Here is a 23743-nt window from a genome sequence, read left to right as displayed (position 1 = left end):
ATGCTGTGAGGTGTTAATGTTATTTTGATGCAGCCCGATGGGATTTCTCCCCATTTTATTTTTTCCATGAGGGGACAGGGGGGGTAACCAATTAAATGAAGCAGCCTTGCTGTGTCTTGCTGCATTGCTTCTGACCTAGGGCAGTGGGCGAGATGCAGGGATAACCTGTCATCCAAGAGGAGCCAAGATAAGAGGGAGGGAGGAAGGGAAGGGTGGTGAATGGGAGTAGAGTGAAGTGGGTGGAGATGAAATGGGTGGGAGTGGGTTTATGCCTTTTGACTTTGGCTACCACCCTTGCATGGGGGAAAAAGCCCTTGGTGTATGTATTAACTTCTTGATCTTTCAATTCCAGGGCCTCATGGCTGGGGCAAGTTGATCAACCATACCAAGATCTATTGAGAATGAGAAGGATGGCTGCATGGGAGCTTGCCTGAAGAAACTATGGAATTGGAGATATCATGCAAATGATGCTCCCCCTCCCCCAAACATATGCCCTTATTTGAAGACTAAATATGTATAGATGAACTAAAGCTTACCAGATTGGGTACTTCCAGGAAGATATCATCCTCAGTTTTTTTATAAAGCGGTCTTCTTCTTCGTCTGCTTCCTTCTTGTTCTGTATCATTTTTATCTTCACTTGTTTCAACATTTTCCTTAACTGCTACATTTCTGTTGAAAATAAACTCCTTTGCAGTATAAATGTTACAATTTACACTACCATATAAGCTGTTACATATACCAAAAGGTCAAGAAAGCCCAAAGAGGGTATATCTCTCCCTGCTCACCCACTGTGTAGCTAAACTAATGACTACATCTCATAAGGGGTGACTGAGTCAAAGCACATACCTACCTTCCTCCCATCCAAAACTCATACTCTGTCCCTTCTATTTCAATTCCTTGGAGATGAAGGGTCATCCTTATCCTCTACCCAATGCTTGTGTTAGAGACAATGCAGCTAGACAGCACCTCCACGGCAGGGCCTGACAGCCAAAGCAAGTGTACCTCAACCTCTTTGGATACCCAGTACCAAAAAGAATATTAAGAAACTAGAAAGATTACAAAGAGCGACAACCAAACTAGCACCGACACTCGCCGAACTAACATATGAGCAAAGACTATCCAAATTGAACCTACCAACTCTGGAACAAAGAAGAGAAAGAGGAGATTTGCTAACTATCTACAGAATAATGAAAGGAATGGAAGTTTTAGACAGGAACGACCTATTAGTGTGGGAAAACGGTAAAACAAGAGGACACGGAAAAAAATTGAAAAAGGATAGTTATAGAGAAAACTTGAAAGGAACAATTTCCCACACAGAGCGATAAATACATGGAACAAATTAGACAACAAAACAGTATGTGCTAACACTACAAGATTTTAAGATAAAACTTGATGCGGAGAGATACAAAGACGGGTCACCACGAGCATAGCTCCCCTCCCGTATATTACAACTAGGTAATTACTACATGGTCACCCTAGCCCCTTATCCACTTAGAATCTACTGACCAGACAAAAAAAAAAAAAAAAAAAAAAAAAAAAAAAAAAAAAAAAAAAAAAAAAAAAAAAAAAAAAAAAAAAAAAAAAAAAAAAAAAAAAAAAAAAAAAACTTTGAGCAAAGTCAATTTCTCATCCATTCACTACTCACACCCATCTTTTGCTCTCTCCCTTCCGTACTTGATGTACATCCCTATTGTACCTACTGCCACATCCATCCCCTACTCTATAATTTATCTCCACCCCCTGGTACATATGGCCCTAAATACTTTAAGTTTTCCATTTCCTTCCTTCAGCCTCTTTTTCCAATTAAACTTAGCTCCAATTCACTGCCACCTCCTCTCATTGTATATCCTATCACCTTATGACTGTCCACATTTACTTTCAGTGTTCTCCTCTGGTACACCCTACCAAATTCCAGCAAGAACTGCTTCAGTCCCTCCTCTGACTCAGTAACTGGTGCTGTCCCATCTGCAAAAACTAACAGGTTCACCTTCCAATTCCTTCCACTCTCATCACCTCCAAACCTCTCCATCACCACTGTGTTTGCCTCCTGTATCATCCCATCCATACACATGTTGAACAATCACGGTGGCACAACACAACCCTGGCATAGCCCCACCTTCTTAAACCATTCATTCTTTTCTTCATTTCCTACCTTCACATAAGCTCTACTGCTCACACAATTTTTTTTCGACTCCCTTCACCAAACCTTTCCATGCACCATACATCTGGTTTTAATCCAGTAATGCCTTTCTCTCATAACTGTATTTTCTCTTTTTCTTCATTCAACTTCTTCAGCTTCTAGTATTTTCTCTCTTTTTTCTTCTTTATTCAATTTCTTCACCTTCAGCACTTGTGCCCCCCCCCTCTTTTTCTCCCCCACAACCCACTCTCAATTTCCCTTCCACTAGATAATGATGTAACAATCCTTTGCTCTTTTCCCATTAATACTCTCTCACCCACCTTCCCATCCATCACCATGTCCCATGAATAATTACACTTGTCTCTCTTCTTCAACTTCCTTTCTGAAAACATCTCTAATATCTTTCCAGTATAGTTTTTACCAGACACCCCAAACCTCATTACTACTCCTGCAAAGATGGGTTTACATAAAGAAAGAGAAACGATAAAAACTAGACTACTTAAGAATACTTTTGTAGCTTGCATTACCTCTGGTTCTCCTGATTTTCAAGATGTGGGTTATGTACACTGGTCTTCTTTTTTGCTTTGGTTCGTGTATTGCGTGGAGGCTTCATAGGCTTTGTTGGAGGTTCCCATACATCCTCTTCACTTTCTTGTCCCTGACTTCCTGCCATCTGCAGCAAATCCACAAACCATATGGTTATTAGTTTCATGTACAATAACTGTTAAAGACCTGACATTCATTATTCTTGAGATCAACATTCAACCACATCTCCAAAGTATGGTTCACTACCCCAAAAGAACATCTGCATACAGAAATCACAATCCTCCCATAGAGACATAGAGAGACACAAACATGAACCACACTAATTAAAACATCTACAACAATGTAACACCAGCCCCATAATACATACATGCATACATATGTTGAAAGGCTTTTTCCCCCTTACATGGGAGGTAGCCAAAAAACAAAGGCATAAAATCCATTCCCACCCATTCCATCCCTAACATACTCCACTCCCATTCACCCCCTTCCCTCCCTCTTATCTTGGCACCTCCTGGATGACGGGTCATCCCTGCATCTTACCCACTGCCCTGGGTCAGAAGCAGCGTTACAAGACACAGCACATCCACAGCAAGGCTGCTTCATTAAATCGGTGACCACCCTCTCCATCTCCTCATAAAGAAAAGGAGAAGATGGGGAGAAATCCCTTCGGGCTGTGTCAATTTATTTTTCACACATACTCCCTCACCCCCCCATCCCCTACCCACTCCCTCTCATACATCACAGCAGCATCCATACACAACCATTCTCAACTAAAACTATCCACTTCCACCAGTATCTCTCCCTTAATACTTGCTTCCAGTCTTGTGCCACTTTCTCCCCTTGTACATCTCATCACCTTACTTTTACCCACATTTATCTTCAGCTTCCTTCTTTTGCACATCTTCCCAAACTGTCATTAACTTCCTCAATCTGATCCTACTACAAGTGCAGTGTCATCAGGAAAACAGCAACTGGCTTATCTCCCACTTTTCTCCATTTTCTTTAACCACCTCCAATCCCTGAACCACTACCCTTGCATTTACTTCTCACACCACCCTATCCATATATAAATTGAACAGCCAAGGCAACATAACACATCCCTAATGAAGTCCCACCTTTACCTCAAACCACTCACTCTCTCCATTTCTAATCCTAACACAAGCTCTACTGTCATAAAAACAGTTGACTGCTCTTTTAAAAGCTTTCCTCATATCTCATATATCTGCAATACCTCCAAGTGCCTTCCTGTCTACCCTGTCATAAGCCTTTTCTAAAGCTATAAAAGCCCAAAAAAACATCCTTACTGTTTCCTAAAGCTTTCTCACATATCTGTCTTACCACAAAAATCTGATCTATGCTACCCCTACCTGTCCTAAATCCTTACTGTTCCTCACCAATCACTCTCTCTGTTCCTCTCCTAATCCTCTCAATCAAGACCCACCCATAAGCCTTCCCAACTACACTTAACAAGATGATCCCTCTGAAACTACACTCACACTTGTCCCCTTTTCCTTTGTGAAGTGGAACTATACAGGCACTCCTCCAGCACTCTAGCCTCTCTTAAACAAACATTAAATAACCTCACCAGCCAGTCCACCATTACTGTACCTCCTTTTTTCATACATTTTGCATGACATCCATCCAACCCATTTTCTTCACTCATCATGGTCATTTTCTTAGCACTTCCCACTGCAACTACCTTTACCTCCCTATCCTCCTTCACATTTAGCAACTCCTAAAATACTTTGCCCATTTTCCTCCTACTGCCATCTCTTCCATTATCATCTCTCCACCTGCACATTTTACCTTCTTCTTCTCTACTTGGTTCACCTCCTCTCCCTCACTTAATTTCATTTCAAAACATCTTTTTATTACATACATACATATACCAAGGCTTTTTCCCCCTTACAAGGGAGGTAGCCAAAAAGGAAAAGGCATAAAATCATTTCCACCCATTCCATCCCTGAATACACTCCACACCCCTCTACCCTTCCTCTTATCTGAGCACCTCCTGGATGACGGGTCATCCCTGCACCTTGTCCACTGCCCTGGGTCAGAGGCAGTGTCGCAAGACAACAGCATATCCACAGCAAGGCCGCTTCATTAAATCGGCGACCCCCCCCCTTCTCTGTCCCCCCACTGCATAAAAGGAGAGGACGGGGAGAAATCCCATTGGGCTGCATCAAATTTTGCTCACACATACTACCTCACCCCCCATCCCCCTGCCCATTCCACCTCATTCAATCACAACATCACCCATATACAACCAATTCTCCATTCACCCCTGTCTTCTGTCCTCTCCCATCCTTACTCAACAGACATTCCCCTCTTCCCCAAAGCCCCCTTCACCCCATCCATCCACCTCATCCTAGGATGTCTCATTATGTTCACTCCCTCCACATCTGCCTTCCATACCTCTTTTACTAGTCTTTCTTCACTCATTCTTTCCATGTGTCCAAACCATCCTAAAATTCTTTCATCAACCCTATCTCCCAGCTCCTTTTCCACCCATTCTCCTCCTCACCTCCTCATTTCTCACTCTATCTAGCCTAGTAACTCCCATCATACTTCTCAGACACCTCATCTCAAACACATTCAAACTCCTTCTCTCTTCTTCTCTTATGTTCCATGTTTCTGCCCCATACAGTGCTGTTGGCACAATCATTCCTTCACACAGTCTCCTCTTAGCCTCCATTCCCAAATGTCTATTCCTCATTACACTCTTTAATCCACCAAGGCATTTACTCGCTTCTCTCAATCTACATTCTACCTCCACCTTCACTCCACCTTTTCCTGCCACAATTGCACCCAAGTATCTTAAACTATCTACTTCCTCCAGTCGCTCTCCCTTAATGCTCACTTCCAGTCTACTGCCACTTTCACCCCTTGTACATCTCATCACCTTACTTTTACCCACATTTATCTTTAGCTTTCTTCTATCACATACTCTCCCAAACTCTGCCACCAACTTCCTCAATCCCTCCTCCAATCCTGCCACAAGCGCAGTGTCGTCCGCAAACAACAGCTGGCTCACCTCCCACTTTTCTCCATTTTCTTTAACCATCTCCAATCCCTTGCCCACTACCCTTGCATTTACCTCTAGCACCACCCCATCCATGTATAAGTTGAACAGCCAGGGCGACATAACGCATACTTGACGAAGTCCCACATTTACCTCAAACCACTCACTCTCTCCATTTCCAATCCTGACACAAGCTCTACTACTCTCATAAAAACTCTTGACAGCTCCCAGAAGCTTTCCTCCTATCCCATATATCTGCATAACCTCCCACAGTGCCTTTCTGTCTACCCTGTCGTAAGCCTTTTCCAGATCCATAAAAGCCCAAAAAACATCCTTCCCCTTTCCTATAGCTTTCTCACATATCGGTCTTACCACAAAGATCTGATCTAAACAACCTCTACCTGTCCTAAATCTACACTGTTCCTCACCAATTACTCCATCTGATCCTCTCAATCAAGATCCTCCCATAAGCCTTCCCAACTACACTTAACAAGCTAATCCCTCTGAAACTACTACATTCACACTTGTCCCCTTTTCCCTTGTAAAGAGGAACTATACAGGCACTCCTCCAGTCCTCCGGCACTCTACCCTCTCTCCAGCAAACATTAAATAACCTCACCAGGCAGTCCACCATCACTGTACCTCCCTTTTTCAGACATTCTGCATGGCATCCATACAGACCAGGTGCCTTACCTGCTTTCATCATCTTAACAACTGCCTTCACCTAATCCTTCCTTATTTCTCCTCCATTCTCCTCACTCATCACTCTCATTTTCTTCGCATTTCCCACTGCAACTATCTTTCCCTCCCTATCCTCCTTCACATTTAGCAACTCCCTAAAATATTCTGCTCATCTTCCCCTTACTGCCTTCTCTTCCATTATCGTCTCTCCATCTGCACCTTTTATCTTTTCTTCTCTACTTGATTCGCCTCCTCTTCCTCTCTTAATTTCTTTCCAAAACATCTTTTTATTACTTTCAAAATTTTCTGTCATACTCTTACCCTATTTCACATCTGCTCTCCTCTTTGCCTCCTTTACATTGAAAGGTTGATGAAAGAATATTAGGATGGTTTGGACACATGGAAAGAATGAGTGAAGAAAGACTAGTAAAAGAGGTGTGGAAGGCAGATGTGGAGGGAGTGAACATGAGGGGACGTCCTAGGATGAGGTGGATGGATGGATTGAAGGGGGCTTTGGGGAAGAGGGGAATGTCTGTTGAGGAAGAACGGGAGAGGACAGAAGACAGGGGTGAATGGAGAATGGTTGTATATGGATGATGTTGTGATTGCATGAGGTGGAATGAGCGGGTGGCTGGGGGGTGAGGTAGTATGTGTGAGCAAAAGTTGACACAGCCCGAAGGGATTTCTCCCCATCCTCTCATTTTATGCAATGGGGGACGGAGAGGGGGGGTTGCCGATTTAATGAAGCGGCCTTGCTGTGGATGTGCTGTGTCTTGCGACACTGCTTCTGACCCAGGGCAGTGGACAAGGTGCAGGGATGACCCGTCTTTCAGGAGGTGCTAAGATAAGAGGGAGGGTGGAGGGGTGTGGAGTGTATTCAGGGATGGAATGGGTGGGAATGATTTTATGCCTTTTTCTTTTTGGCTACCTCCCTTGTAAGGGGGAAAAAACCTTGGTATATGTATGTACCTTTTGCTTTACTTCTCTTTTCTTTTCTTTGTACCTCTCATATGACTCCCTCGTCCTATTTTGTAATCAATCTGTGAAAGCTCGCTTCTTCTCTTCTACAACCTTCTTTGTTTCCTCATCCCACCATTCACTACCCTTTCTTCTATTTCCCCCTGTCTTTCTTGTTCCACAAATCATCCTTGCAAACTTTATGACTCCTTCCTTGAACCATCCCCATTCCTCCTCCACACCCAGCTCCACTCTATCCTTTACTCCCTCCCACTCCTTCAGCTTCTTTTTGTACTACTCCTCCTTTCCCTTTTCATTCAGAGTTCACTCTAAGAACCTCCCTACCTTTTGTCCCATTCCTCTTTCTCCATGTATCCTCCACTCTCAACTTACCATCCACCAAAAAATTATCTGATATTCCCCCACCCTCTCCCCTTAGCACATGTACATCCTTAACTCTTCCTATCATAATCCTATTTACCATTACATAATCCATTAGCACTCTATCTACCACCCTTTCCCATGTGTACTTATGCTTGACTTTCTTCCGAAACACTGTATTTGCTATCATCAACTCTCTTTCTAGACACATTTCCACCATCAACTCTCCACTACGATTCTTTCCTCGAACTCCACATTTCCCATCCACTCCATCGATTGGACCATTTCCTACCCTAGCATGAAGGTCTCCCAGTACTATTACATTTACATTTCTTCCTAAATCCTCTATGCACTCATTTAAATCTATCCAAAAGGCCTCCCTTTCTTCTACACTCTTCTCACTGCCAGGCCCATATGCACTTACAAAGACCCACATCTCCTTTCCCAGTTTCACCTTCATCCACATTATCCTTGAGGAAACCTCCTTCCACTCCACTAACCGTTTACCTATCTCTTCACTTACTAGAATAGCCACCCCTTCCCTCCCTCTCTTCACTCCTGATAACCTCCCACTTACACTCCCAAACTTACAATCACCCTTTCCTTTCAACTTAGTTTCACTCAAAGCCAACACATGCATCTTTCTTCTCACAAACATACTACCTATCTCTTCCCTTTTACTCTCATTTGTACCACATCCACGCACATTAAAAGACCCAAACCTTAGGGTGCTGGTCCGAAAACTCCCAGACCCTCTTATGCCTTCTCTTTTTTGTTTAGGAATGTCCCCTGTGGGGCTACAAGGAGAAGGATGCCTAGTCCCAATCCCCGTCCCTTTCTTCTCGCCTCTTACGATCCAAGTGGGAATACTTGGTGGCAGTATTCTTTTCCCCCACCACATACATATACCAAAGGCTTTTTCCCCCTTACACAGAGGGTAGCCAAAGAGAAAAAGGCATAGAAATCACTCCCACCCATTTCATTTTCCATATATTCCACTCCCCTCCACCCTCCTATCTTGGCACCTCCTGGATGATGGGTCATCCCTGTATCCTGTCCACTGCCCAGGGTCAGAAGAAGTGTCGCAAGACACAGCACATCCACAGCAAGACCACTTCATATATTCGGCGACCCCCCCCTCTCCGTCCCCTCATGCAGAAAAGGAGAAGACGGGGAGAAATCCCTTCAGGTTGCGTCAGATTTTTTCTCATACATAGTTCCTCACCCCCCACCCACTCCCCCTCATGCATCACAGCCTCATCTATACACAACCCTTCTCTATTCACCCCTATCTTCTGTCCTCTCCCATCCTTCCTCAACAGATATTCCTCTCTTTCAAAATTTTCTGTCATAATCTTACCCCATTTCACATCTGCTCTTCTCTGCCTCCTTTATCTTCTGCTATACAGACGCTCCTCAACTTACGTTTTAGTTAGGTTCCGAATGGCCGAACATAACGTGAAAATAAATGTAAGTTGATACTGTACTATACATCCATAAATTCTATTATCGTATCTTATAAAACACCCCTAAATCATTAATTATAAACATAATATTGTAAAATAATAACATTAATTTCAAATAAATTAAATTCAAGCAACATAAATTGAGATGGTGGAGGAGAAGGAGGGGGAGGAGGAGGCAAGGCACGTTCAGTCTGTTGTTTGTGCCATGTAAACAATGGACGCAGTGTCATGCGTAAGTATCGTTTGAACTACAGAGAGCGCGCTAAACTAAAAAATTCACTCAATTTTTTTTTTTTTTTTTACAGTCAGTTCAAACGTAAAACGAATGAACGTAAGTAGAGGAGTGTCTGTACTTTTTTTTTTGTACCTCTAATTATCCTCTCTAAAATAAATAAATAAAATAAAAATATCAGCAAATCTACATTCAAGCCACCCTCTAGCTTTAACACAATACACAGAATAGGTCTAGTCACATACATAGACTGCCCCAGGTACAATCACCACACAGAAGACACAATACATCTCACACTGCCCTAGTCGTCTTGCTCAGACAACAACACGATATCTCTTCCATGAGTGACTTGTGGACACAACTGGTGTCTGTTGGCAGTTGCCTGGGAGCTGTGGGTCTCCTGCAAGAGAGACTTGGGGCAACAGATTGATTTATGCACTCTCTTCCCTGATCAACAGACATTTTGTGTACATCCAAAGTCTTCACCCCAGCCATTTCTTTCTGCTTTTCACACTCTTTGCTTGTCTTTCTTCATGCATTCTTTCCAAATGTATACACCAACTTGGCATTTTTTGATCTACCCTTTCCATTAACTCCCTTCCCACCTGTTTTCTGCCTTACATCCACATCTGTCATTTTACTTACCTTAATATTATATTCAAAGGAGTCATTCAGAGCTTTCAGGTTACGTAATGTACGTCTTGGTCTAGAATTGCCTTTCTTTGCAGAGATCTTGGGTACAGATGCAATGGATTCTTCTCCTTCAGAAGGTTCTAAACATAAATGAAGTGAATCTTGCTGCAAAATAGAAATGGGGGTTGTTCTCAACTTGTAAGAGTGAGCATGCACATAAGCGTATCTTTATCTACAGTATATACTGTATTTCCTACATTTTACATACAGAATAAATAGATAGAAAAATTAAATGAATAAATAAATCACTGTGAAATATACCCTCATGCATAGGCCTTGAGGTAGAAACTACTGATACTAATCTAACATGTAAAGAATCCTAATTTATACACTATACCTGTGATGAAAATCCAAACTTACAGATACATACATAACAGGAATTCCCTCATTATAAGGGGATGGCCCCTCCCATCTAAAGAGAACTGGGCAAACCATACAAATGTAATAGCTGGGAAAACAAATAACAAACAAATGTGAATATAAAAAACATTAAAACTAAAAAATAAACCCACACTCGCGCATGAAGCAGTTGGACTAACTCAAGGAAATATACCATCACCAAAACAGCAATACCATTAACAAAACATGCATACAACAAAAGGCCCTTTACTCTTTATATGGAGGTGGGCTAGTCAGGGCATACCCAACCCTTCACCCTTTCTGCAACCATTTATTGTCCTTTTTATTTTAGCTCTTTGTGGTGGTCATTCCTACCCCCCCCCCCAACACACACACACTGCTGTGGTCAGAATCAGTGTTACAAGGCAGCACTTCCACACCAGGACCTGAAAGCTGAAGCTGGTTTATCCCCACCACTTTATTAAATGGCAACATTCCCACCTCATCCACTCAAGAAATTACAGAACAGACAAGAAGGAATCCCCTTGGGCTGTATCGATTTCTCATTCATCCACAATCCCTCTCCACTCCACCTTCCCCTTCAACCCCCCCACCTATCTTGTTTTTGTTCTTCCTTCAAGTTTACTCGATCCACCTGTCTTCCACAATTTTTTGGCAAGCTCTTCGTCACTCATTTGTTCAATGTGCCCAAATAATTTCCTTAATAAACATACATACACCAAAGGCTTTTTCCCCTTTACACAGGGGTTAGCCAAAAAGAAAAAAGCATAGAAATCACTCCCACCCATTCCATCCCCTACATACTCCCCTCCCCTCCACCCTCCCTCTCATCTTGGCACCTCCTGCATGATGGGTCATCCCTGTATCCTGTCCACTGCCCTGGGTCAGAAGCAGTGTCACAAGACACAGCACATCCACAGCAAGGCCGCTTCATTAATTTGGCGACCCCCCTCTCTCTGTCCCCTCATGCAGCAAAGGAGAATATGGGGAGAAATCCCTTCAGGCTGTGTCAAATTTTTTCTCATACATACTTCCTCACCTCCCATCCCCCACCCACTCCCCCTCATGCATCACAGCATCATCCATACACAACCCTTCTTCATTCACCCCTATCTTCTGTCCTCTCCCATCCTTCCACTCTTTCATAATTCCCCTTTTACCCCATTCATCCATCTCATCCTAGGATGCCCCCTCATATTCACTCCTTCCACCTCTACCATCCACACCTCTTTTACTAATCTTTCATCACTCATTCTTTCTATGGGTCCAAACCATCCTAATACTCTTTCATCAACCCTATCTCCCAACTCCCTTTCCACCCCTATTCTCCTCCTCACCTCTTCATTTCTCACTCTATCTAGCCTAGTAACCCCCATCATACTTCTCACACATTTCATCTCAAACACATTCAAACTCCTTTTCTCTTCCTCTCTTATGTTCCATGTTTCTGCCCCGTACAGTGCTGTCAGCACAATTACTCCTTCATATAACCTCCTCTTAGCATCCATTCCCAGATGTCTATTTCTCATTACACTTTTTAATCCACCAAGGCATTTACTTACTTCTCTCAATCTACATTCTACCTCCACCCTCACTCCTCATTTTCCTGCCACATTTGCACCCAAGTACCTAAAACTAACCACTTCCTCCAATCTCTCTCCCTTAATGCTCACTTCCAGTCTGCTGTCACTCTCTCCCCTTGTACAACTCATCACCTTACTTTTGCCCACATTTATCTTCAGCTTCTTTCTTTCACACACCTTCTCAAACTGTCACTAATTTCCTTAATCCCTCCTCTGATCCTACTACAAGCACAGTTTCAGCAGGAAACAACATCTGGCTTATTTCCCACTTTTCTCCATTTTCTTTAACTATCTCCTGGGAATGGATGCGAAGAGGAGACTGTATGAAGGAGTGATTGTGCCAACAGCACTGTATGGGGCAGAAACGTGGAACATAAGAGAAGAAGAGAGAAGGAGTTTGAATGTGTTTGAGATGAGGTGTCTGAGAAGTATGGTGGGGGTTACTAGGCTGGATAGAATGAGAAATGAGGAGGTGAGGAGGAGAACAGGGGTGAAAAAGGATTTGGGAGATAGGGTTGATGAAAGAATATTAGGATGGTTTGGACACATGGAAAGAATGAGTGAAGAAAGACTAGTAAAAGAGATATGGAAGGCAGATGTGGAGGGAGTGAACATGAGGGGACGTCCTAGGATGAGGTGGATGGATGGGGTGAAGGGGGCTTTGGGGAAGAGGGGAATGTCTGTTGAGGAAGGAAGGGAGGGGACGGAAGACAGAGGTGAGTGGAGAATGGTTGTATATGGATGATGTTGTGATTGCATGAGGAGAAATGGGCGGGGGGGGTGGGGTAGTATGTGTGAGTAAATTTTGACGCAGCCCGAAGGGATTTCTCCCCGTCCTCGTCTTATATGCAAAGGGGGACGGAGAGGGGGGGTCGCCGATTAAATGAAGCGGCCTTGCTGTGGATGTACTGTGTCTTGCGACACTGCTTCTGACCCAGGGCGGTGAGCAGGGTGCAGGGATGACCCGTCATCCAGGAGGTGCTCAGATGAGAGGAAGGGTGGGAGGGGTGTGGAGTGTATTTGGGGATGTAATGGGTGGGAGTGTTTTTGTGCCTTTCCCTTTTTGGCTACCTCCCTTGGAAGGGGGAAAATGCCTTGGTATATGTATGTATCTCCAACCCCTGACCCACTACACTACCCTTGCACCACCCCATCCATGGATAGATTGAACAGCCAGGGTGACATAACACATCCCTGATGAAGTCCCACCTTTACCTCAAACCATTCACTCTCTCTATTTCCAATCCTAACACAAGCTCTACTACTCTCATAAAAAATCTTGACGGCTCTTAAAAGCTTTCCTCCTATCCCATATATCTGCAATACCTCCCACAGTGCCTTCCTGTCTACCTTATCGTAAGCCTTTTCCAGATCCATAAAAGCCCCAAAAAACATCCTTACCTTCTCCTATAGCTTTCTCATATATCTGTCTTACCACAAAAATCTGATCTGCACATCCCCTACCTGTCCTAAAACCACACTGTTCCTCACCAATTACTCCCTCTGTTCCTCTCCTATCCTCTCAATCAAGATCCTCCCATAAACCTTCCCAACTACACTCAACAAACTGATCCCTCTGGAACTACAATACTCACCTCACCAGCCAGTCCACCATAACTGTACCTCCTTTCTTCAAACATTCTGCATGGCATCCATCCAACCCAGGTGCCTTACCTGCTTTCATCATCTTAACAGCTGTTTTCACTTAATCTTTCCCTATTTCTCCTCCATTTTTCTCACTCATCACTCTCATTTTCTTAGCACTTCCCAGTGCAACTACCTTTCCCTCCCTATCCTCCTTCACATTTAGCAACTCCCTAAAATACTCTGCCCACCTTCCTCTCACTGCCTTCTTTTCCATTATCATCTCTCCATCTGCACCTTTTACCTTTTCTTCTCTACTTGATTCGTCTCCTCTTCCTCTTTTAATTTCTTTCCAAAACATCTTTTTATTACTTTCAAAATTTTCTGTCATACTCTTACCCCATTTCACATCTGCTCTCCTCTTTGCTTCCTTTATCTTATGCTTAACTTCCCTTCTCTTTACTTTGTACCTCTCATATGATTCCCTCATCCTAATTTGTAGCCAATCTATGAAAGTCTGCTTCTCTTCTACACCCTTCTTTGCTTCCTCATTCCACCACTCACTACCCTTCCTTCTATTTCCTCCCGCCCTCCATGTTCCACACACCATTTTTGCACACCTTATGACTCCCTCCTTGAACCATACCCATTCCTCCTCGCACTAAGTTCTACTCTGTCCTTCACTCCCTTCCACTCTTCTCCAAGCTTCTTCTTATACTCCTTTTCTTTCTCATTTAAGCAGTTCACTCTAAATACATCCCTACCTTCTGCCCTTTTCCTCTTTCTCCACTCTCAATTTACCCTCCACCAGAAAATGATTTATTGCCCCACTCTCTCCCCTAAGAACATGTACATCCTTAACTCTTCCTGCCATACTCCTGGTCACCACTATATAGTCCATTAACGCTCTATCTGCCACCCTTCCATCCACCACCCTCTCCCATGTGTACTTATCCTTGACTTTCTTCCTAAACACTGTATTTGCTATCATAAACTCTCTTTCAAGACACATCTCCACCATCAATTCTCCACTACGATTTTTACCTGGAACTCCATACTTCCCAATCACTCCATCTATTGGTTCATTTCCTACCCTAGCATTAAGGTCTCCCAATACAACTGCATTGATTATTTCTCCCTAATCCCACTATGCACTCATTTAAATCTACTCAAAAAGCCTCCTTTTCCTCTACACTCTTCTCACTACCAGGCCCATATGCACTTACAAAAACCACATCTTCCTTCCCAGCTTCACCTTCATCCACATCAACCTTGAAGAAACCTCCTTCCACTCCACTACACGCTTACCTATCTCTTCACTTACTAATATAGTCACCCCTTTTCTCCCTTGTCCCCTCTTCAGTCTTGAGAACCTTCCAGCTACACTCCCAAACTCACACTCACCCCTCCCTTTCATTTTAGTTTCACTCAAAGCCAGCACATCCATCTTTCTTCTCACAAACATACTGCCTACTTCTTCCCTTTTACTCTCATCTGTACCACATCCACGCACATTAAAAGACCCAAACCTTAGGGTACTGGTTGGAAAACTCCTAGACCCTCTTATGCCTTTACTGTTTTTTAGGAATGTCCCCTTTGGGGCTACAGGTAGCAGGACTCCTAATCCTATCCCCCCGTCCCATTTTTTGTCGCCTCTTACAACTCAAATGGGAAGACTTGGTAGTAGCATTCTTTCCCCCACCACAGGGATGGAATTAACAAACACTTTTCCAAATTAAGCTTCAAATGCACAAGTCAAGAAAATGGGGAAACAACTCACAAGAAAGAAGAAAAAGAAGAAAGGGGGGGGGGGCAACTGCTATTTCTCTACCTACAAGAAAGAGGAAAATTAGAGAGAGAGAGGAGAGAGAGAGAGAGAAAGAGGGAAAGGAGAAAGAAAGGGGAGAGAGAAAGAAAGGGGAGGTGAGAAAGAGAGGGGAGGGAGAAAGGGATGAGAGGGAGAGAGAGAGGAGGGAGAGAGGGGAGGGAGAAAGAGAGGGGATGGAGGAAGAAAGGGGAGGGAGGAAGAAAGGGGAGGTAGGAAGAAAGGGGAGGGAGGAAGAGAGGGGAGGGAGAAAGAGAGGGGAGGGAGAAAGAGAGGAGAGGGAGAAAGGAAGGGGAGGGAGAAAGAATGTTGAGGGAGAAAGAGAGGAGAGGGAGAGAGAGGTTAGACTTACAGTAGTTGTTTCCTGAGGTGTCCTTTTACTATGATCTATGGCAGGTGACTGGAAGTTTGCCTTGTCTGTCCCTGTTGGCTGCATCTATGAGAATGAAATTGGGTAATCTAATTCATATCCTGTACAAACCAACAACATTCACTTTACTAGTTAATGGTCAACCAGTAATTCAAGTCATTCATATACTGTAATATTCATCCTCCATATACAAATTCCTCTGCAGAAAGCTATCCACACCAACCTGAAAAACACTGTTCAATTTAGAAGTTCTAAAACCCAAAAGAGGAGGAGGAGGAGGAGGAGAAGTGGAATCATTGGGATTATACAGAAGAGATTTAAGGAAGGTAGTAGAAAGGAGGGATAGGAGAAGCTAAAATCAGTCAGCTACATTTTTTTTGTTTGAATGGAGATAGTCTCCAATCATAAAAGAATGCTGAGCAGCTCTGGTCCATAGGGGTACCACTCAAATCCCTAAAATATTGACTGCATGAAAGCTGAAGTCAATATACCCTAAAGGGGGTACAGTGTGGCATATTGAATAGGTGTGTACTTATTTGATGATACTTTTACCAAAAACTTCACCTGACATGATGTCTCTTCCATACTATGCTACCATTCTACTGCTGCATATTGATTCTTTACATGGTATCTTATGCCATGAAAAGCACTATGTGAGGACCAAGTCTTTACTGATATAATGCTCCACTTTATCAAGTACATGTACTATATTTCCTGGTTTATAAAATTAGGTTTTTTATTTCATTTTCAAATGTATCACAAAATTGCCCTGGATGCATTATGGATACACAGAATCATACATTTTTCCTACAAAGCCACTTTAAATATTTTTCAATAAATGTATGATGAAACATACTAATTCTTCTTTTCCACAAAATATCCTTGTAAAACAGGGGATGCACCTTATGTGAAGGTATGGCTTATACGCTGGCAAATATGGCCCAAATGAACAATATGTTATACAAACAGGCTTTGTCCTTACATGATACTTTTCCTGACACTTGTTGGCAGTTGCCTTTCTTTCATAATTTTTTATGTTACTGCAGTAGGATATTCAACAACAAATACTACAACCAAGTATTTCTTTACCTTCTTACTGCTTCGAGTAGATCTTCTAACTGAGGAGCTATTCCGTGCAGTATTAACAGGTGTGGGATTGGGAGTGGGAGTATCTGGGACAGTGATGACTGAACTGTTGCACTTCTCCTGAAGTTCATGCATACGTAGCTTTGCATCATCCAACTGTTTTCGTAAGTCCATTACTTCACTCACCAGACTTAATCTCTCGGATTCATTGTGTCTGGACAAAAGATAAAAGAATTGCATCTGTTTCAGTAAGAGAGAAAGAGAAAATCTAAACTTAGATATCAAGAAGAAAGATTAGTAAAAGAAGTGTGGAAGGCAGAGGTGGAAGGAGTGAATATGAGGGGGCATCCTAGGATGAGATGGATGGATGGGGTGAAAGGGGCATTACAAAAGAGAGGAATGTCTGTAGAGGAAGGATGGGAGAGGACAGAAGATAGGGGTGAATGGAAAAGGGTTGTGTATAGATGAGGCTGTGATGCATGAGGGGGAGTGGGTGGTGGAAGGGAGGTGAGGAAGTATGTATGAGAAAAAAATTTAACGTAACCTGAAGGGATTTCTCCCCGTCTTCTCCTTTCCTGCAGGAGGGGACAGAGAGGGTGGGTCGCCAAATTTATGAAGCAGCCTTGCTGTGGATGTGCTGTGTCTTGTGACACTGCTTCTGACACCAGGGCAGTGGACAGGATGCAGGGATGACCCGTCATCCAGGAGGTGCCAAGATGGGAGGGAGGGAGGTGGATGGAGGAGAGTGGAATATATGGGAAATGAAATGGGTGGGAGTGATTTCTATGCCTTTTTCTTTTTGACTACCCCCCCGTGTAAGGGGGAAAAAGCCTTTGGTATATGTATGTATGTAGATATCAAGGCTTTTTTTCATTACATCAGCAAACATACTTATTATAACTTACATTAAGAAAATCACCCCTCCCTCCATCTTTTCTTGGCTTCTCTTGAGAGATGGGTCATCCCTGCATCTCGCCCACTGCCCTGGGTCACAAGCAATGTAGCAAGACACTCCAGACAACTTCATTAGACCTCTTCACAGAGTGATTTATGAGAAGAACTGGTAGCTATGGCCAGTTTCCTGGAGACTATAGGTCTCTTGCACAAATGAACTGGGACAAGAGATGCAGTGACTGATATCCCCATGCAACTCATCCAGTCTTTTACAACCTATATGTCTACTTTGGATTCATTTAAGTTAATATTTCTACCTCAAACATATAACTATGTTCTCCATAATGCCCTACCTCACTTGTTGTTGGAGTGTGTTGATCACAGCTGTTTGTTCTTCAGGTTCAGATTTTACGCTCCGGGTGGACTCTCTTCGAATTGGGGATTTTGTTTCTGATGGTGTTTCCATAGTTTTGGCTTTTTGGCTTAGGAGCATCTTGACTTCTAAACAAAATTAAAAGGACAACGGTGATAATATTGACTAAAGTTGAGAAAAGAAGTATACATGCAGACCAAGACTAAGGTGGATGAATGGGGGTGAAGAGGATGTACATGGACCCAACCCTGGTCCAAACAATCCCAACACTCTTTCATCAACCCTATCTGGCATCTCCTCTTCTACCCCCACTCTCCTCTTCACCTCATTTCTCACTCTATCCAACCTTGTAACTCCTGCCATGCTTCTCAGATAATCCATCTCAAACACATTTAAACTATTCCTCCCTACCTCTCTTAAATTCCATGTCTCTGCCCCATACAGTTCTGTTGGCACAATCATCCCTTCATATAATCTCTTTGCATCCATTTCCAAAAGTCTATTTCTAATTACACTTGTTAATCTCCCAAGGCATTTACTTGCTTCTCAATCTACAATTTACCTCCACATCCACTGCTCCCTTTCCTGTCACATGCAACCACAAGTACATAAAGCTATCCACTCCCTTTAAGATTTACTTCCAAATTACTGCCACCCTCTCCCCTAGTATATCCCATCATCTTACTTAACCCATATTTACCTTCAAATTTCTCCATCGCATACTTCCCCAAACTGTCTCTAACTCCCTTAATCCCTCTCTAACACTGCCAGTGTTGTCAGCAAACAACTGGCTCACCTCTCACTTTTCTACATTTTCTTTAACAATTTCCAACCCCCTGCACCCCTCTGTTTATGTACATATTGAACAACTATGGCAACATGACACAGCCCTGATGCAGTCTCACCTTTACCCTACTCGCTCTCTCCATTTCTAACTCTAACACAGGCTCTACTATTATTAAAACACTTGACTGTCCTTAACAGCTTTCCTCTACTTCCATATATCTGTAAAACCTCCCATGGTGCCTTTCTGTCTACTGTCATAAGCCTTTTCCAAATCCATAAAGGCCCAAAAAACATCCTTACCTTTTCCCAAAGCCTTCTCACATATCTGCCTTACTGCAAAAATCTGATCCACAAAACCCCTACTTTTCTTAAACCTACTGTTCCTCACCAATCACTCATTCTGTTCCTCTCCTAATCTTCTCAAACAAAACCCTCCCATAAGCCTTCCCAACTACACTCAACAAATTGATCCCACTGAAACGACTACACTCACATTCATCCCCTTTTCCCTTGTAAAGTAGGACTACACAGGCACTCATTCAGTCCTCTAGCACTCTATCCTCCCGAAGAAGAAGAAGAAGAAGAAGAAGAAGAAGAAGAAGAAGAAGATCCTTTCTTCAGACACTACATGATACCCATCTAACCCATGTGCCTTATCTGCCCTCATCATTTTAATAACTACTTTCAACTCATCTCTTATTTCTCCTTCATTTTCCCCATCCATCACTGTCATTTTTTAGCATCTCCCACTGTTACCACCATTCCTTCCGTATCCTCTTCCACATTGAACGGCTCCCTAAGAAACTCAGTCAATGTTCTCCTTACTGCCTCCTCTTCAGTTAACATCTCTCCAGCAGCACCTTTTACCTTTTCTTGATTTGCCTTTCCTTCCTCTCTTACCTTCCTTCCAAAACATCTTTTTATAATAAAATTAAAATGGATTAATATAGGAAATAATGTAAGTACCTGTTTGTTTGAGAGAACAATTTTCCTGTTGTCTTCAAAGCCTATTAACAAACTCATTCATATGGAGGAACAAACTGAAAGAGTTGGCAATTGATTTCTAGACTATGCCCAAGACCTATATAAATTTTGACTATCCCCCATCCCCCTTGTTTTGCATAAGAGCTTACAAGTGATGACCAGCCCCATCTCCTCCTCATGTTAGTGATGATTGGAAAGGACATGAAACCAGATAAGCATATAAACAAGATGTTCGGAGAAACCTACCTCTTATTGAGAGCAATCAAAGTGGCATTTACCTATATGGACGAAGAAATGATAAGGAAAATACTTACTACACTAATAAGACCAAAACTTGAGTACGCAGCATCACTTTGGACACCCAGTACTAAAAAGAATATTAAGAAACTAGAAAGATTACAAAGAGCGACAACAAAACTAGCACCGACACTTGCCGAACTAACGTATGAGCAAAGACTATCCAAATTGAACCTACCAACTCTGGAACAAAGAAGAGAAAGAGGAGATTTGCTAACTATCTACAGAATAATGAAAGGAATGGAAGTTTTAGACAGGAACGACCTATTAATGTGGGACAACGGTAAAACAAGAGGACACGGAAAAAAATTGAAAAAGGATAGTTATAGAAAAAACTTGAAAAGGAACAGTTTCCCACACAGAGTGATAAATACATGGAACAAATTAGACAACAAAACAGTATGTGCTAACACTATACAAGATTTTAAGATAAAACTTGCTGCGGAGAGATACAAAGACGGGTCACCATGAGCATAGCTCCCCTCCCGTATATTACAACTAGGTAAATACACTAATACACTACATATGTCCTAAAAATTTCCCAGGAACTATGAAAGGGCTCAAGAACAACTGCAGGCAGTTTCTATGGGGCTGTGGGTGTCCATTCAATGAAAATTGAGGCAACAATTAATAACAAAGTGTATGACCTAGTGCACTATTATCTCTTTGTTTACATACATACATACATACATACATATACCAAGGCTTTTTCCCCCTTCCAAGGGAGGTAGCCAAAAAGGGAAAGGCATAAAAACACTCCCACCCATTTCATCCCCAAATACACTCCACACCCCTCCCACCCTCCCTCTCATCTGAGCACCTCCTGGATGACGGGTCATCCCTGCACCCTGCCCACCGCCCTGGGTCAGAAGCAGTGTAGCAAGACACAGCACATCCACAGCAAGGCCGCTTCATTTAATCGGTGACCCCCCCTCTCCGTCCCCCCTTGCATATAAGGAGAGGACGGGGAGAAATCCCTTCAGGCTGCGTCAAAATTTACTCACACATACTATCCCACACCCCCGCCCATTCCTCCTCATGCAATCACAACATCATCCATATACAACCATTCTCCACTCACCTCTGTCTTCCGTCCTCTCCCTTCCTTCCTCAACAGACATTCCCCTCTTCCCCAAAGCCCCCTTCACCCCATCCATCCACCTCATCCTAGGACGTCCCCTCATGTTCACTCCCTCCACATCTGCCTTCCATACCTCTTTTACTAGTCTTTCTTCACTCATTCTTTCCATGTGTCCAAACCATCCTAATATTCTTTCATCAACCCTATCTCCCAAATCCTTTTTCACCCCTGTTCTCCTCCTCACCTCCTCATTTCTCAATCTATCCAGCCTAGTAACCCCCACCATACTTCTCAGACACCTCATCTCAAACACATTCAAACTCCTTCTCTCTTCTTCTCTTATGTTCCACGTTTCTGCCCCATACATACATTTCTAAATTATTCAAAAAAAAAAAAAAAAAAAAAAAAAAAAAAAAACCTGATATAGCCATCCAACAACAATGGGATGAATGACCACAGTAATGAACTCAATTCTATTCACCTTTCTGTAATGCTGTAATCTCCTGGTCTTTAGATGCAACCAGGTCTTCTTTCTCCTGTGCTTGTGCGTGCAGTATTCCAATTTCCTCCTGCCGAGCTTCTTTTAAGGCAGCATTCTCCTGATAAATTGAACAAATCCATTTAAGTATTAGGGATGGAATGGGTGAAAGTGGTTTTCATGCCTTTGTTTTTTGACTACCACCCTTGTAAGGGGGGAAAAGCCATTGGTATATGTATGTATGTACTCTTAGCAATGCATTTATACACACTGCATATTCTCAAAAATTGCTGAGCACAAAAATTATGAGAGCACTACTAGGTAAAATGTCCTGAGTTGGCATCAGAGACACATAACACAAGATGTCAGGAGACAAATAATTCTTTCTGGCTATTCAATCTGTTGCTTGCTGAGCACAAAAATTGGTGTGCATGTGCTTGGTGAGGATTGACAATATATGGGTTTTGGACAAGTCAAGGCACTTATAAAAAACACTATCTCTATTACCTTTTGAAGTATTTCACACTTGGCCTCGGTGCTTTCCAGATTAGTTTGCAGTTCTTCCACTGTTGTACTCATCTGCTTTTTCTCCTCCATTTTTTCCTCAGCAATAGATAATGCTCTGTCTAAACTTTCGAGCTGCCAACAAGAAGTGAAAATAAGCAAGTTCAAAGAAATATCTACTTTTTACACTCATTTAATCCTTTTGCTCCCAGTACATGATATATTCACCTTTCAACTCCTACCTTAAATACCATAAGTAGATGTATCTCATGGCCTATTACTAGTGATTTTTTCTCCTACTTTCATAGGATGTGTTGTGGATGTGCTGTGTCTTGCTACATTGCTTCTGACCCAGGGCAGTGGGCAAGATGCAAAGATGACTACCATACATAAATGACATGGATGAAGGAGTAGTGTGTTATATGAATTTCTTTGCAGACAATGCAAAGATACTAAAGAAAGTAAGAACAGAGAAGGATTTCAACTCATTACAACAAGACTTGGACAAGATCTGGAAATAGACTCAAAAGTGGAAAGTGAAATTCAATATCAAGAAATGTAGTATAATGGAATTTGGACAAAGTATATACATACATATACCAAAGGCTCCCCCCCCCCCCCAAAAAAAGGGGGGGGGGCACAGAAACCACTCCCACCCATTTCATTTCCTATATATTCCACTCCCCTCCCTCCATCTTATCTTGGCACCTCCTGGATGACAGGTCATCCCTGCATCCTGTCCACTGCCCTGGGTCAGAAGCAGTGTCGCAAGACCGCTTCATAAATGGAAAAAGTAAAAACAGAATATCAAGAGATTATAAAATTGGCGAAGAAGAGGTAAAAAAAGTAAACTTGGAAAAAGACCTTGGAGCAATGATCAGCAATCACATAACACAGGACAAAAATATTAATAAAACACTCGGAGAAACCTACAATTTATTGAGGTCAATAAAAGTGGCATTTGTCTATTTGGATAATGAAATGATAAAAAAACATTTTTACTACACTAACAAGACCAAAACTCGAGTACGCAGCAACACTATGGACACCCAGTACCAAAAAGAATATAAGGAAATTAGAAAGAATACAAAGAGCAACAACAAAACTGGCACCAACTCTTTCCAAAATGACATATGAACAAACACTGTCCAAATTAGAATTACCAACTCTGGAACAGAGAAAGAGGAGACCTACTATCTATAGAATTATGAAAGGAATGGAAATCTTAGATAAGAATGATTTATTGAAATGGGACCATGCATGGAAAAACAAGAGGACATGAAAAGAAACTCAAAAAAGATACAGAAGAGATCTGGAGGAAAAAAGTGTGTGCAAACACTATTTAAGAAAAAAATTGATGCTGAAAGATACAAAGACGGGTCACCACGAGCATAGCTCCCTTCTAAGGGAAGTAGCCAAA

The 23743-nt window shown here is 42.5% G+C and overlaps 1 protein-coding gene across 2 annotated transcripts in view; it reads right to left on the bottom strand.

The window, feature by feature from the left end:
- Nucleotides 1–23743, bottom strand: part of LOC143035120 (uncharacterized) — a 214642-nt gene that overhangs the window by 5285 nt on the left and 185614 nt on the right. For both annotated transcript variants that reach the window (XM_076201708.1, XM_076201709.1), the window contains 8 exons: nt 22327–22458; nt 21823–21940; nt 18174–18321; nt 16930–17140; nt 15823–15906; nt 10071–10223; nt 2668–2813; nt 537–669 (listed from right to left, as the gene is read on the bottom strand). In XM_076201708.1, the coding sequence (XP_076057823.1) occupies nt 537–669; nt 2668–2813; nt 10071–10223; nt 15823–15906; nt 16930–17140; nt 18174–18321; nt 21823–21940; nt 22327–22458 (1125 nt within the window). The remainder of the gene's footprint in view (nt 1–536; nt 670–2667; nt 2814–10070; nt 10224–15822; nt 15907–16929; nt 17141–18173; nt 18322–21822; nt 21941–22326; nt 22459–23743) is intronic.

The sequence above is a fragment of the Oratosquilla oratoria genome, chromosome 18, assembly GCF_046742065.1.
Source record: "Oratosquilla oratoria isolate Oo_2021 chromosome 18, ASM4674206v1, whole genome shotgun sequence".
Classification (NCBI taxonomy): domain Eukaryota; kingdom Metazoa; phylum Arthropoda; class Malacostraca; order Stomatopoda; family Squillidae; genus Oratosquilla; species Oratosquilla oratoria.
This window is presented reverse-complemented; position numbering and strand designations above follow the sequence as displayed.